Below are 17,468 nucleotides of genomic sequence, written 5' to 3'. Positions count from 1 at the left end.
TGTTCTGTAGTGGACCTGCCAGGTATTAGGTTCTGTTCTGTAGTGGACCAGCCAGGCATTAGGTTCTGTTCTGTACTGTAGTGGACCAGCCAGGCATTAGGTTCTGTTCTGTAGTGGACCAGCCAGGTATTAGGTTCTGTTCTGTAGTGGACCAGCCAGGTATTAGGTTCTGTTCTGTAGTGGACCAGCCAGGCATTAGGTTCTGTTCTGTTCTGTAGTGGACCAGCCAGGTATTAGGTTCTGTTCTGTAGTGGACCAGCCAGGTATTAGGTTCTGTTCTGTAGTGGACCAGCCAGGTATTAGGTTCTGTTCTGTAGTGGACCAGCCAGGTATTAGGTTCTGTTCTGTAGTGGACCAGCCAGGTATTAGGTTCTGTTCTGTAGTGGACCAGCCAGGCATTAGGTTCTGTTCTGTAGTGGACCAGCCAGGTATTAGGTTCTGTTCTGTAGTGGACCAGCCAGGTATTAGGTTCTGTTCTGTAGTGGACCAGCCAGGTATTAGGTTCTGTTCTGTAGTGGACCAGCCAGGCATTAGGTTCTGTTCTGTAGTGGACCAGCCAGGTATTAGGTTCTGTTCTGTAGTGGACCAGCCAGGCATTAGGTTCTGTTCTGTAGTGGACCAGCCAGGTATTAGGTTCTGTTCTGTAGTGGACCAGCCAGGTATTAGGTTCTGTTCTGTAGTGGACCAGCCAGGTATTAGGTTCTGTTCTGTAGTGGACCAGCCAGGTATTAGGTTCTGTTCTGTAGTGGACCAGCCAGGTATTAGGTTCTGTTCTGTAGTGGACCAGCCAGGTATTAGGTTCTGTTCTGTAGTGGACCAGCCAGGCTCTGTTGTTATCTTTGTGTTCTTCCTGTTTTGATGTCTGTCTGTCATGTCACTGTTGCATTGACTCTCCACTAACAGCTGTTCCTCTGTTAATGCTGCGTTAATGATAAAGGATATAAGATTAAAAAACACAAGAAAGGCTTTAAGAGTCTAAAATCTTTAAAACGCCATGAAAACAAACAAGGTAGGTGCTTGTTTTGCGTGAATCCCATCCAAGTGATTGTGATCGTCAATGTGAATGTGTGTTGTGACAGTATTATTGACCAAAATACATCATCTTTAATCCTCCAGTGACGTGTGTGTATTTCAGCCGGTTCACATTATCAGCTGCCTGACTATCTTGTTCTGGTCATTTCAGAAAAGCCTCAGAAAGATGAGAAGAAGGACACGTTTGCTGAGAAGCTGGCCACGCAGGTCATCAAGAACCTACAAGTCAAGATCACCAGCATCCATATCAGATATGAGGACGATGTCAGTTTCTAGACCTGGGACACAATACTCTTCCTGTCTTTGTCTCCTTTCCTTTCCTCACCTCTCCTATATCCTTTCCTCACCTCCTTTCCTTTTCTTCTCTCCTCACTGCCTCTCCTCATCTTTCCTCATCTCCTTTCCTCACCTCTTTTTTTCCCCTCCTCACCTCATATCCTTGTTCCATTTCCTCACATCCTTTCCTAGTATTTCCTGTCTCTCAGTGCATTATGGGAGGTTGTGTGATTGTCTCTGTGGTTTGTGTGTTCCAGATATTAGACCCCCAGCAGCCCCTCTCTATGGGGGTCACCCTGGCTGAGCTGAGTCTACAGGTACACACACACACACACACACACACACACTGAGGGACAAGATATGATCAGTCTACAGGTACACACACGCACAGACACACACACACAGACACACACACTGGTTGACAAGATGTGATGAGTCTTTCTGAAATCAGTCATTCTGCTCATTCATTTCTCTTGTGATTTTGTTTGTAGACGACCGATGACAACTGGAAGGCGTGTATTCTGAACGAGGCAGCCAGAATCATCTACAAGGTAACAACCGGTTTGTGGAGCAGTAAATGAATACATGTTGTTATGATCTGTTGTCATTCTGCTCCATGGTAACACTGCCACTGTAGTAACAATAGTCTGTAGCTCGTACAGCTATTTCACGGAAGGCCTAACAGATTTCAGGGCAAAGCCGTGCTCTATGTTGTCGATTGTAACGTTGGGGTGACATTGTTGATGTGCCCAGTTGACTTCCTGTCCTCTCTCTGTTGACTTCCTGTCCTCTCTCTGTTGACTTCCTGTCCTCTCTCTGTTTCCAGCTGGGCCGTTTAGAATGTCTGTGCGCCTACTGGAACGTCAACAGTCCCATCTTCTATAAAGGCTCCTGGGAAGAGATACTGGTAATGAACCTCTCTGTCTTTATCAGGAAGAGATACTGGTAATGAACCTCTCTGTCTTTATCAGGAAGAGATACTGGTAATGAACCTCTCTGTCTTTATCAGGAAGAGATACTAGTAATGAACCTCTCTGTCGTTATCAGGAAGAGATACTGGTAATGAACCTCTCTGTCTTTATCAGGAAGAGATACTGGTAATGGACCTCTCTGTCTTTATCAGGAAGAGATACTGGTAATGAACCTCTCTGTCTTTATCAGGAAGAGATACTGGTAATGAAGCTCTCTGTCTTTATCAGGAAGAGATACTGGTAATGAAGCTCTCTGTCTTTATCAGGAAGAGATGTGGTCTGATCATATTGTCTCCAGTGTGGTGTGGTCTGATCATATTGTCCCCAGTGTGGTGTGGTCTGATCATATTGTCTCCAGGGTGGTGTGGTCTGATCATATTGTCTCCAGGGTGGTGTGGTCTGATCATATTGTCCCCAGTGTGGTGTGGTCTGATCATATTGTCCCCAGTGTGGTGTGGTCTGATCATATTGTCTCCAGGGTGGTGTGGTCTGATCATATTGTCCCCAGTGTGGTGTGGTCTGATCATATTGTCTCCAGTGTGGTGTGGTCTGATCATATTGTCTCCAGGGTGGTGTGGTCTGATCATATTGTCTCCAGTGTGGTGTGGTCTGATCATATTGTCTCCAGTGTGGTGTGTTGTGGTCTGATCATATTGTCCCCAGTGTGGTGTGGTCTGATCATATTGTCTCCAGGGTGGTGTGGTCTGATCATATTGTCCCCAGTGTGGTGTGGTCTGATCATATTGTCTCCAGTGTGGTGTGGTCTGATCATATTGTCCCCAGTGTGGTGTGGTCTGATCATATTGTCTCCAGTGTGGTGTGGTCTGATCATATTGTCTCCAGTGTGGTGTGGTCTGATCATATTGTCTCCAGTGTGGTGTGGTCTGATCATATTGTCTCCAGTGTGGTGTGGTCTGATCATATTGTCTCCAGTGTGGTGTGGTCTGATCATATTGTCTCCAGTGTGGTGTGGTGTGGTCTGATCATATTGTCTCCAGTGTGGTGTGGTGTGGTCTGATCATATTGTCTCCAGTGTGGTGTGGTGTGGTCTGATCATATTGTCTCCAGTGTGGTGTGGTCTGATCATATTGTCTCCAGTGTGGTGTGGTCTGATCATATTGTCTACTTATGACTGGTTAATCCCTCACCTGGGATCAGGTCTTGTTCCCTAGGTGTGTGTTATCTGTGATGGACTGCTCAGGTCTTATTCCCTAGGTGTGTGTTATCTGTGATGGACTGCTCAGGTCTTATTCCCTAGGTGTGTGTTATCTGTGATGGACTGCTCAGGTCTTCCTTAGGTGTGTGTTATCTGTGATGGACTGCTCAGGTCTTGTTCCCTAGGGGTGTGTTATCTGTGATGGACTGCTCAGGTCTTCTTCCCTAGGTATGTGTTATCTGTGATGGACTGCTCAGGTCTTGTTCCCTAGGTATGTGTTATCTGTGATGGACTGCTCAGGTCTTGTTCCCTAGGAGTTTGTTATCTGTGATGGACTGCTCAGGTCTTCTCTAGGTGTGCGTTATCTGTGATGGACTGCTCAGGTCTTGTTCCCTAGGTGTGTGTTATCTGTGATGGACTGCTCAGGTCTTGTTCCCTAGGGGTGTGTTATCTGTGATGGACTGCTCAGGTCTTGTTCCCTAGGTGTGTGTTATCTGTGATGGACTGCTCAGGTCTTGTTCCCTAGGTGTGTGTTATCTGTGATGGACTGCTCAGGTCTTATTCCCAAGCTGTGTGTTATCTGTGATGGACTGCTCAGGTCTTCCCCCCTAGGTGTGTGTTATCTGTGATGGACTGCTCAGGTCTTCCCCCCTAGGTGTGTGTTATCTGTGATGGATTGCTCAGGTCTTCCCCCCTAGGTGTGTGTTATCTGTGATGGATTGCTCAGGTCTCTGTTTGTACTGTTACTGGTCATACAGAGTAAACACAGGCACATCACAGATCAACGGATCAATGTCTTTCCTCAGCTCTGCAGACAGCATAACTGGTGCTGCTGGGTAGTTGCCTCAGGTTGAGAAGCATTACTAGGAGCTGTGTGTGTGTGTGTGTGTGTGTGTGTGTGTGTGTGTGTGTGTGAATAAGCCTGACGTGTGGGTGACGTAGCCGTCTGATGTTCTCTCATCTGGAATGAAGTGTAACCTAGTTAGTGTTTCCGTTAGCTGTTCCCATGATCTCACATGGCTGAATCAGAGTAGCGCTGTATCTATCCACACGCCGCTGAAAATAGAACCTCTTAGATGACTTGGTGTTCGGCTGGGAATCGCTGTGGCACTTTGGGACAACTGCTGATGTAAAGAGGGCTTTATAAAAGCATTTGATTGGTTGATAGTTTATTAGAAGTCCATTCAGTGATTGGTTGATTAGTTTATTAGAGGTCCGTTCAGTGATTGGTTGATTAGTTTATTAGAGGTCCGTTCAGTGATTGGTTGATAGTTTATTAGAGGTCCGTTCAGTGATTGGTTGATTAGTTTATTAGAGGTCCGTTCAGCGATTGGTTGATTAGTTTATTAGAGGTCCGTTCAGTGATTGGTTGATAGTTTATTAGAGGTCCGTTCAGTGATTGGTTGATTAGTTTATTAGAGGTCCGTTCAGTGATTGGTTGATTAGTTTATTAGAGGTCCGTTCAGTGATTGGTTGATTAGTTTATTAGAGGTCCGTTCAGTGATTGGTTGATTAGTTTATTAGAGGTCCGTTCAGTGATTGGTTGATTAGTTTATTAGAGGTCCGTTCAGTGATTGGTTGATTAGTTTATTAGAGGTCCGTTCAGCGATTGGTTGATTAGTTTATTAGAGGTCCGTTCAGTGATTGGTTGATAGTTTATTAGAGGTCCGTTCAGTGATTGGTTGATTAGTTTATTAGAGGTCCGTTCAGTGATTGGTTGATTAGTTTATTAGAGGTCCGTTCAGCGATTGGTTGATTAGTTTATTAGAGGTCCGTTCAGTGATTGGTTGATAGTTTATTAGAGGTCCGTTCAGTGATTGGTTGATTAGTTTATTAGAGGTCCGTTCAGTGATTGGTTGATTAGTTTATTAGAGGTCCGTTCAGTGATTGGTTGATTAGTTTATTAGAGGTCCGTTCAGTGATTGGTTGATTAGTTTATTAGAGGTCCGTTCAGTGATTGGTTGATTAGTTTATTAGAGGTCCGTTCAGTGATTGGTTGATTAGTTTATTAGAGGTCCGTTCAGTGATTGGTTGATAGTTTATTAGAGGTCCATTCAGTTTATTTAGCTGCCCCCTGGATTTGATTTTCAACTTTTAGTTTCCTGTTGTCTTTCACTGGTACCTGTGTCGTACTGACTGATAGGGAACAGAACGATCCTCATAGCTCTCTGTGTTGTACAGACTGATAGGGAACAGAACGATCCTCATAGCTCTCTGTGTTGTACTGACTGATAGGGAACAGAACGATCCTCATAGCTCTCTGTGTTGTACAGACTGATAGGGAACAGAACGATCCTCATAGCTCTGTGTTGTACAGACTGATAGGGAACAGAACGATCCTCATAGCTCTCTGTGTTGTACATACTGATAGGGAACAGAACAATCCTCATAGCTCTCTGTGTTGTACTGACTGATAGGGAACAGAACGATCCTCATAGCTCTGTGTTGTACAGACTGATAGGGAACAGAACGATCCTCATAGCTCTCTCTGTTGTACAGACTGATAGGGAACAGAACGATCCTCATAGCTCTGTGTTGTACAGAACGATCCTCATAGCTCTCTGTGTTGTACAGACTGATAGGGAACAGAACGATCCTCAAAGCTCTGTTTCGTACTGACTGATAGGGAACATAACGATCCTCATATCTCTCTGTGTTGTACAGACTGATAAGGAACAGAACGATCCTCATAGCTCTGTGTTGTACAGACTGATAGGGAACAGAACGATCCTCATAGCTCTCTGTGTTGTACTGACTGATAGGGAACAGAACGATCCTCATAGCTCTGTGTTGTACTGACTGATAGGGAACAGAACGATCCTCATAGCTCTGTGTTGTACAGACTGATAGGGAACAGAACGATCCTCATAGCTCTGTGTTGTACAGACTGATAGGGAACAGAACGATCCTCACAGCTCTCTGTGTTGTACAGACTGACAGGGAACAGAACGATCCTCATAGCTCTCTGTGTTGTACTGACTGATAGGGAACAGAACGATCCTCATAGCTCTCTGTGTCGTACTGACTTATAGGGAACAGAACGATCCTCATAGCTCTCTGTGTTGTACAGACTGATAAGGAACAGAACGATCCTCATAGCTCTCTGTGTTGTACAGACTGATAGGGAACAGAACGATCCTCATAGCTCTGTGTTGTACAGACTGATAGGGAACAGAACGATCCTCATAGCTCTGTGTTGTACAGACTGATAGGGAACAGAACGATCCTCATAGCTCTGTGTTGTACAGACTGATAGGGAACAGAACGATCCTCATAGCTCTGTGTTGTACAGACTGATAGGGAACAGAACGATCCTCATAGCTCTCTGTGTTGTACAGACTGATAGGGAACAGAACGATCCTCATAGCTCTCTGTGTTGTACAGACTGATAGGGAACAGAACGATCCTCATAGCTCTCTGTGTTGTACTGACTGATAGGGAACAGAACGATCCTCATAGCTCTCTGTGTTGTACAGACTGATAAGGAACAGAACGATCCTCATAGCTCTCTGTGTTGTACAGACTGATAGGGAACAGAACGATCCTCATTGCTCTGTGTTGTACAGACTGATAGGGAACAGAACGATCCTCATAGCTCTGTGTTGTACAGACTGATAGGGAACAGAACGATCCTCATAGCTCTGTGTTGTACAGACTGATAGGGAACAGAACGATCCTCATAGCTCTCTGTGTTGTACAGACTGATAGGGAACAGAACGATCCTCATAGCTCTCTGTGTTGTACAGACTGATAAGGAACAGAACGATCCTCATAGCTCTGTGTTGTACAGACTGATAGGGAACAGAACGATCCTCATAGCTCTGTGTTGTACAGACTGATAGGGAACAGAACGATCCTCATAGCTCTGTGTTGTACAGACTGATAGGGAACAGAACGATCCTCATAGCTCTCTGTGTTGTACAGACTGATAGGGAACAGAACGATCCTCATAGCTCTCTGTGTTGTACTGACTGATAGGGAACAGAACGATCCTCATAGCTCTCTGTGTTGTACAGACTGATAAGGAACAGAACGATCCTCATAGCTCTCTGTGTTGTACATACTGATAGGGAACAGAACGATCCTCATAGCTCTCTGTGTTGTACAGACTGATAGGGAACAGAACGATCCTCATAGCTCTGTGTTGTACAGACTGATAGGGAACAGAACGATCCTCATAGGTCTCTGTGTTGTACAGACTGATAGGGAACTCAGTCCCAATCAGGAACATCCAATTTTCCTCTCCCTGCCTGACCCAAATTCCCCATCACGTGTCCCAGGTGCGTCCTGCCATCTGTTCCTCGAGTGGACATAGTGTGTTTGCTCTCACAGCCTAATAACCATTAAGACATATTGCATAACCTCCTGTATTACAATTACCCAGACAGAACACACACACTCACATAGGAACACACATGGGAGTTAGTAAATCAGTTGTGACGCAAGACAAAACAAAGTGAACACAGACTCTGGTCCATAATCAGTCTTTTTAATTAAATATACCAGCAGAACATCAAGTGTTAACTCTGGTCCATAATCTGCCTTTTTTAATTAAATATTCCAGCAGAACATCAAGTGATAACTCTGGTCCATAATCTGCCTTTTTAATTAAATATTCCAGCAGAACATCAAGCGTTAACTCTGGTCCATAATCAGCCTTTTTTAATTAAATATTCCAGCAGAACATCAAGTGTTAACTCTGGTCCATAATCAGCCTTTTAATAATGCCAGTAGTCCATCCAGTGATAACAGTAGGTTACATAATGTTTGTATTCAGACTGAGTCCTGGTTCTGTCTACAGTAGGTTACATAATGTTTGTATTCAGACTGAGTCCTGGTTCTGTCTACAGTAGGTTACATAATGTCTGTATTCAGACTGAGTCCTGGTTCTGTCTACAGTAGGTTACATAATGTTTGTATTCAGACTGAGTCCTGGTTCTGTCTACAGTAGGTTACATAATGTTTGTATTCAGACTGAGTCCTGGTTCTGTCTACAGTAGGTTACATAATGTTTGTATTCAGACTGAGTTCTGGTTCTGTCTACAGTAGGTTACATAATGTCTGTATTCAGACTGAGTCCTGGTTCTGTCTACAGTAGGTTACATAATGTCTGTATTCAGACTGAGTCCTGGTTCTGTCTACAGTAGGTTACATAATGTCTGTATTCAGACTGAGTCCTGGTTCTGTCTACAGTAGGTTACATAATGTTTGTATTCAGACTGAGTCCTGGTTCTGTCTACTGCAGGTTAATTCATGCCTGTTCTTCAGTTCAGTTGTTATTGAGGAAAATGCAAATGTCTATAAAACAGGAGAGGAGAAGGAGAGCGTGTGAAAAGATAATGAGGGAGGAGGGTTTAACACCATCAGTGTTGATGCAGTACTTCATACAGAGATCTATAATATAATGAGGGAGGAGGGTTTAACACCATCAGTGTTGATGCAGAACTTCATACAGGGATCTATAATATACTGAGGGAGGAGAGGTTAACACCATCAGTGTTGTTGGAGTTCTTCATACAGGGGATCTATAATATAATGAGGGAGGAGGGTTTAACACCGTCAGTGTTGATGCAGTACTTCATACAGAGATCTATAATATAATGAGGGAGGAGAGTTTAACACCGTCAGTGTTGCAGTACTTCATACAGGGATCTATAATATAATGAGGGAGGAGAGGTTAACACCGTCAGTGTTGATGCAGTACTTCATACAGGGATCTATAATATAATGAGGTTAGAGAGTTTAACACCGTCAGTGTTGCAGTTCTTCATACAGGGATCTATAATATAATGAGGGAGGAGAGTTTAACACCGTCAGTGTTGTTGGAGTTCTTCATACAGGGATCTATAATATAATGAGAGAGGAGGGTTTAACACCATCAGTGTTGTTGCAGTACTTCATACAGGGATCTATAATATAATGAGGGAGGAGAGTTTAACACCGTCAGTGTTGTTGGAGTTCTTCATACAGGGATCTATAATATAATGAGGGAGGACAGGTTAGAGAGTTTAACACCGTCAGTGTTGATGCAGTACTTCATACAGGGATCTATAATATAATGAGGGAGGAGAGATTAACACCGTCAGTGTTGTTTCAGTTTTTCATACAGGGATCTATAATATAATGAGGTTAGAGAGATTAACACCGTCAGTGTTGTTGCAGTACTTCATACAGGGATCTATAATATAATGAGGTTAGAGAGATTAACACCGTCAGTGTTGTTTCAGTTTTTCATACAGGGATCTATAATATAATGAGGGAGGAGAGGTTAGAGCGTTTAACACCGTCAGTGTTGTTGGAGTTCTTCATACAGGGATCTATAATATAATGAGGGAGGAGAGATTAACCTGTTGAGCACAGACGTTCCGCTAGCAGAACCCCGTTCCGCTAGCAGAACCCCGTTCCGCCTGCGGAACCCCTAGCCAACAGCCAATACCACAATTCATTTTTCTCAAACAATCAACTATTTTACACCATTTTAAAGATAAGACTCTCGTTAATCTAACCACATTGTCCAATTTCAAAAAGGCTTTACAGCGAAAGCAAAACATTAGATTATGTTAGGAGAGTACATAGACACAAATAATCACCCAGCCATTTTCCAAGCAAGCATATATGTCACATAAACCCAAACCACAGCTAAATGCAGCACTAACCTTTGATGATCTTCATCAGATGACACTCCTAGGACATTATGTTATACAATACATGCATGTTTTGTTCAATCAAGTTCATATTTATATCAAAAACCAGCTTTTTACATTAGCATGTGATGTTCAGAACTAGCATACCCCCCGCAAACTTCCGGTGAATTTACTAAATTACTCATGATAAACGTTGACAAAATACATAACAATTATTTTAAGAATTATAGATACAGAACTCCTTTATGCAATCGCTATGTCCGATTTTAAAATAGCTTTTCGGCGAAAGCACATTTTGCAATATTCTGAGTACATAGCTCGGCCATCACGGCTAGCTATTTTGACATCCAGCAACTTCGGGGTCACCTAAACTCAGAATTACTATTAGAAAAATTGAATTACCTTTGCTGTTCTTCGTCAGAATGCACTGTGGTGGCTAATTTCCGCATTACCAAATGAGGAGTTACAAACACACCAGTCCGAGTTAAACTACATCTTTAATACTTAACATACTTTTGCAAAAGTTCTTGACCTTCAATAATGCTATTCTCTCGAATGAACCAGGAAGGTGATTACAGAATGGCTACAGGGATCTTTTATAGCAACGATACACCCCCTTCAACGTACATTGACAAACCACAGATACTTAGTAACAGTTCACAAAGGTTAAGTTTTGTATGACAGATATCAATAAAACACAGCAGACAGTAACTGCTATGTCAACAGGGTTCATTATATAGACCAGTATCTGGTCCCCCTAGAACCGTCCCTCCCTGGTACTTCATAGAACAGAACCATTAGCTCATGTCCTCTGGAATGCTTTTTAGGCGTTCTTATCAAAATACATCATAAATCTCCTTTGTCAGTGCTATCTCATAGTGACCCATCCTCAGTAAAACACCTCTTGTTCCCACTCCTGGACAGGCTCACTGAGAGTGAGCCTCTAGGCCATATATGATCACAGGATAAGTGTGAGATCTAAGAGAGGACATACAAGGGTCAATTTACTGCCATAATCCTCCCCACAATAAAGAAAAGGAGGGAGTGACTTGCTCACAGACATTGTGGAGACAAGTCATTGGTTCCCCATTAATCACGCCATCCCTTCACATGGTTTAAGAATAAGTAAAGACACATTCACATATGATGACAAATCTGACCTCTCCCCTCTCTGGGCCCCAAGTGTCTGAGCCCCAGCTAAGGTAGACATGCAACTGAAAAGACACCAGAGTCCAATGGACACTTTCTAATGACAAGTACCTCAAATAAGCATATTATACTAATAAATCATCTTAATTATCTATGTTACCCAACTAATTCTGATTCGTCCACGACAGCACTCCCAGGACTTCTACTTCAACAACAAATGTTGTTTTGGTTCCAAATAATCCATAGTTATATCCAAATACCTCCGTTTTGTTTGTGCGTTCAGGTCACTATCCGAAGGGTAACGCGCGAGCGCATTTCGTGACAAAAAATTTCAAAATATTCCATTACCGTACTTAGAAGCATGTCAAACGCTGTTTAAAATAAATGTTTATGCTATTTTTCTTGTAAAATAGCGATAATATTCCAACCGGGCAACGTTGTATTCATTCAAAGACTGAAAGAAAAACATGGCGAGTTCTCGTGATCGCGCATCTCCAGTCTCACTGTCCCCAGGCTGACCACTTACAAAGTCTGCTGCTGTTCTTTGCCCAGAGACAGCAGACACCCCATTCCACATTCTGGCGGCTTTAGAGAGCCAATGGAAGCCTTAGAAAGTGTCACGTTACAGCACAGATGCTGTAATGTCGATAGAGATGCAACAGAAGGACAAGAAATTGTCAGACAGGGCACTTCCTGTATGGAATCTTCTCAGGTTTTGGCCTGCCATATAAGTTCTGTTATACTCAGACACCATTCAAACAGTTTTAGAAACTTTAGAGTGTTTTCTATCCAAATCTACTAATTATATGCATATTCTAGTTTCTGGGCAGGAGTAGTAACCAGATTAAATTGGGTACGTTTTTTTATCCGGCCGTGAAAATACTGCCCCCTATCCCAAAGAAGTTAACACCGTCAGTGTTGTTGCAGTACTTCATACTGGGATCTATAATATAATGAGGGAGGAGAGGTTAGAGCGTTTAACACCGTCAGTGTTGATGCAGTACTTCATACAGGGATCTATAATATAATGAGGGAGGAGAGGTTAACACCGTCAGTGTTGATGCAGTACTTCATACAGGGATCTATAATATAATGAGGGAGGAGAGATTAACACCGTCAGTGTTGATGCAGAACTTCATACAGGGATCTATAATACCTCTCCTCTGGAAGACGTTTTGAAGGAATGTCTAGCAGAGAAATGATCTTACAAAACACAGACTACTCTGCCTGCTGTACTGTTTCATCAGTATTTAAACTGAATCTCTAAATATCTTAGATTCGCGTCGGGTTAATTCTGCAGATACTTCCATCTTAGATTCTTTTGTCATAGTATAATAAAAATATATGCCGTTTAGCATGAACTTTTTATCCAGAGCGACTTACAGTTTTACATACATACTTATGGGTGGACCCGGGAATCGAACCCACACTCCTGTCGTTGCAAGCACGATGCTCTACCAACTGAGCTACAGAAGACCAGAGTCATGTCTGTGTGATTTCTAATCCTCTTCCTTGTCTTTGTGTCTGTCCAGGAAAAGCTGAAGGACGGCATCAGTACCAAGGACCAAGAGATCAAAGACTACCAATATAGTATGTACCATGGGCAACACACACACACACACACACACACACACACACACACACACACACACACACACACACACACACACACACACAGACACACACACACACACACACACACACACACACACACACACAGACACACACACACACACACAGACACACACACACACACACACACACACACACACACAGACACACACACACACACACACACACACAGACACACACACAGACACACACACACACACACACACACACACACACACAGACACACACACACACACACACACACACACACACACACACACAGACACACACACACACACACACACACACACACACACCACACACACACACACACACACACAGACACACACACACACACACACACACACACACACACAACACACACACACACACACACACACACACACACAGACACACACACACACACACACACACACACACACACACACACACAGACACACACACACACACACCACACACACACACACACACACACACACACACACACACACAGACACACACACACACACACACACACACACACACACACACACACACAGACACACACACACACACACACACACACACAGACACACACACACACACACACACACACACACACACACACACGACACACACACACACACACACCACACACACACCACACACACACACACACACACCACACACACACACACACACAGACACACAACACACACACACACACACACACACACACACACACACACACAGACACACCACACACAGACACACACACACACACACACACACACACACACACACTTTCCATTACAAAAGACACACACACACACACACACACACACACACTTTCCATTACAAAAGACACACACACACACACACACACACACACACACTTTCCATTACAAAAGACACACACACACACACACACACACACACACTTTCCATTACAAAAGACACACACACACACACACACACTTTCCATTACAAAAGACACACACACACACACACACACACACACTTTCCATTACAAAAGACAGTGAAAGGTGAAAGGTGAAAGGTGAAAGGTGAAAGGTGAAAGGTGAAAGGTGTCCTTCCATGAATCCATTTTTTATTTTTTATTAAAGTTTTTTTTTTAGACTCTCCATGGCAACCAGTCAGCCAATCATCCTGTTGCTTTTAAGTGTTGGATGCTTTTATCTTCTCCTCTCTGTGAAACCTGGTTCACATGTTCAGTGAGGGGAAAAAAGTATTTGATCCCCTGCTGATTTTGTACATTTGCCCACTGACAAAGAAATGATCAGTCTATCATTTTAATGGTAGGTTTATTTGAACAGTGAGAGACAGAATAACAATAACAACAAAAACATCCAGAAAAAAGCATGTCAAAAATGTTATCAAATGATTTCCATTTTAATGAAGAAGACAGATATGACAGCTTTATATACTGACTGGGTGTATATACTGGGTATACTGGCTGTCTGAGGAAACCCTCAGAGGGACCTGGTGGTCTACAAGACAGATATGACAGCTTTATATACTGACTGGGTGTATATACTGGGTATACTGGCTGTCTGAGGAAACCCTCAGAGGGACCTGGTGGTCTACAAGACAGATATGACAGCTTTATATACTGACTGGGTGTATATACTGGGTATACTGGCTGTCTGAGGAAACCCTCAGAGGGACCTGGTGGTCTACAAGACAGATATGACAGCTTTATATACTGACTGGGTGTATATACTGGGTATACTGGCTGTCTGAGGAAACCCTCAGAGGGACCTGGTGGTCTACAAGACAGATGTAACATCTTTATCACAGGCCAATGTGACTATGGTGATTCCATGATGTGGTAGTCTCTGTTCTCTCCATCCGTCTGTCCCTGTTCTCCCTTACTGTCTGTCTCTGTTCTCTCCATCTGTCTGTCTCTTGTTCTCTCCATCTGTCTGTCTCTGTTCTCCCTTACTGTCTGTCTCTGTTCTCTCCATCCGTCTGTCCCTGTTCTCCCTTACTGTCTGTCTCTGTTCTCTCCATCTGTCTGTCTCTGTTCTCTCCATCTGTCTGTCTCTGTTCTCTCCATCCATCTGTCTCTGTTCTCTCCATCCGTCTGTCTCTGTTCTCCCTTACTGTCTGTCTCTGTTCTCCCTTACTGTCTGTCTCTGTTCTCTCCATCCGTCTGTCTCTGTTCTCCCTTACTGTCTGTCTCTGTTCTCTCCATCTGTCTGTCTCTGAACGTCTTGTGACTGTCTGTCTTTGGGATTGAGGTGGATGCTAATCCTGGATTAAGAAGCACTTTAAATGGAGAATCCCCAACGAGCATGGTGTCTAGTCTAACCAAACCTAGATGTTGGAGGGGGAATGATCCATCAAGATGTTGGTCTCATATTAAAGTAGAATTCATATGTTCTCTCTCTGTCTCTCTCTCTGTCTCTCTCTGTCTCTCTCTGTCTCTCTCTGTCTCTCTCTGTCTCTCTCTCTGTCTCTCTCTCTCTGTCCATCTGTCTCTCTCTCTCTCTCTCTCTCTCTGTCTCTGTCTGCAGTTTTCAAACCCATCTTTGCCTCTGCTAAAATGGTAATCAACCCGAATGCTGAGATTGAGCTGAAGTCTCCCAAAGCCAACCTGTATCTGGAGGTTCAGAATGTAGCAGTAGAGATGACCAAACCACAGGTACGAACACACACAGACACACACACACATACACACACACACACACACACACACACACACACACACACACACACACACACACACACACACACACACACACACATACATACATACATACATACATACATACATACATACATACATACATACATACATACATACATACATACACACACACACACACACACACACACACACACACACACACACACACACACACACACACACACACACACACACACACACACACACACACACACACACACACAGACTCACTAACAGACACACATACACTCAGACACATGCCAATTTAGAACATAGCTGATCAAACCTTCTTGGCATTGATTCTGCAGACTTGAAGAAGGGTTTAGTTCCAGTAATTGATAATGTGCTTGTTTTGTCCTACTAAAACCTAGTTGAATGGACTGACTGAAGTGGCTCTGGATCAGAGTGCCTGTTAAATTACTAAAATGTAAATGTATAATCGGCCATGCAGACCTGACGTGGGTCAAATACATATAACATATTTAATATGCACTTGATTTAGCTGGTTCCATGGTGTTAGGAAGCCTAATCATATGTACACTACCTTTCAACAGTTTGGGGTCACTTAGAAATGTCCTTGTTTTTTAAAAGACAATCACTTTTTTTTGGTCCATTTAAAATAACATCAAATTGATCAGAAATACAGTGTAGACATTGTTAATGTTGTAAATGACAATTGTAGCTGGAAACGGCTGATTTTTAATGGAATATCTACATTGGCGTACAGAGGCCCATTATCAGCAACCATCACTCCTGTGTTCCAATGGCACGTTGTGTTAGCTAATCCAAGTTTATCATTTTAAAAGGCTAATTAATCATTAGAAAACCCTTTTGCAATTATGTTAGCACAGCTGAAAACTGTTGTCCTGATTTAAAGAAGCAATAAAATGGGCATTCTTTAGACTAGTTGAGTATCTGGAGCATCAGCATTTGTGGGTTCGATTACAGGCTCAAAATGGCCAGAAACAAAACTTTCTTCTGAAACTCGTCAGTCTATTCTTGTTCTGAGAAATGAAGGCTATTCCATGTGAGAAATCGCCAAGAAACTGAAGATCTCGTACAACGTTGTGTACTACTCACTTACCAGAACAGTGCAAACTGGCACTAACCAGAATAGAAAGAGGAGTGGGAGGCCCCGGTGCACAACTGAGCAAGAGGACAAGAACATTAGAGTGTCTAGTTTGAGAAACAGACGCCTCACAAGTCCTCAACTGGCAGCTTCTTTAAATAGTATCCTCAAAACACCAGTCTCAACGTCAACAGTGAAGAGGCGACTCCGGGATGCTGGCCTTCTAGGCAGAGTTGCAAAGAAAAAGCCAGATCTCAGACTGGCCAATAAAAGATGGGCAAAAGAACACAGACACTGGACAGAGGAACTCTGCCTAGAAGGTCAGCATCCTGGAGTCGCCTCTCCACTGTTGACGTTGAGACTGGTGTTTTGAGGGACTATTTAATGAAGCTGCCAGTTGAGGACTTGTGAGGCGTCTGTTTTAGAGTCTATAGACTGATATCGTGTTCTCTCTTCCTGTTCAGTACCTAACCATGGTGGACCTGCTAGAGTCTATAGACTGTATGGTGAAGAATGGACCCTACAGGAAGTTCAGACCTGATGTACCTGTACACACAAATGCCAAGCACTGGTAAGTCAACCAGCCAGTCAGCCAGCCAGCCAGTCAGCCAGCCAGCCAACCAGCCAGCCAGACAGTCAGCCAACCAGCCAGTCAGCCAGTCAGCCAGCCAACCAGTCAGCCAGCCAACCAGTCATCCAGCCAGCCAGACAGACAGTCAGCCAACCAGCCAGTCAGCCAGCCAGCCAACCAGTCATCCAGCCAGCCAGCCAGTCATCCAGCCAGCCAGTCATCCAGCCAGCCAACCAGTCATCCAGCCAGCCAACCAGTCAGCCAGCCAACCAGTCA

At 43.5% G+C, this 17,468-nt stretch overlaps 1 protein-coding gene across 1 annotated transcript in view; it reads left to right on the top strand.

Annotated features, from left to right (window-relative positions):
• LOC115202538 (vacuolar protein sorting-associated protein 13C-like) overlaps positions 1-17,468 on the top strand; it is a 166,543-nt gene that overhangs the window by 44,855 nt on the left and 104,220 nt on the right. The window contains exons 7-14 of the mRNA XM_029766662.1: positions 938-1,009; positions 1,184-1,296; positions 1,566-1,625; positions 1,800-1,859; positions 2,135-2,215; positions 12,761-12,818; positions 15,380-15,507; positions 17,086-17,192. Coding sequence (XP_029622522.1) covers positions 938-1,009; positions 1,184-1,296; positions 1,566-1,625; positions 1,800-1,859; positions 2,135-2,215; positions 12,761-12,818; positions 15,380-15,507; positions 17,086-17,192 — 679 coding nt within the window. The remainder of the gene's footprint in view (positions 1-937; positions 1,010-1,183; positions 1,297-1,565; positions 1,626-1,799; positions 1,860-2,134; positions 2,216-12,760; positions 12,819-15,379; positions 15,508-17,085; positions 17,193-17,468) is intronic.

This window comes from Salmo trutta, chromosome 12 (assembly GCF_901001165.1).
Source record: "Salmo trutta chromosome 12, fSalTru1.1, whole genome shotgun sequence".
Taxonomy (NCBI): Eukaryota; Metazoa; Chordata; class Actinopteri; order Salmoniformes; family Salmonidae; genus Salmo; species Salmo trutta.
This window is presented reverse-complemented; position numbering and strand designations above follow the sequence as displayed.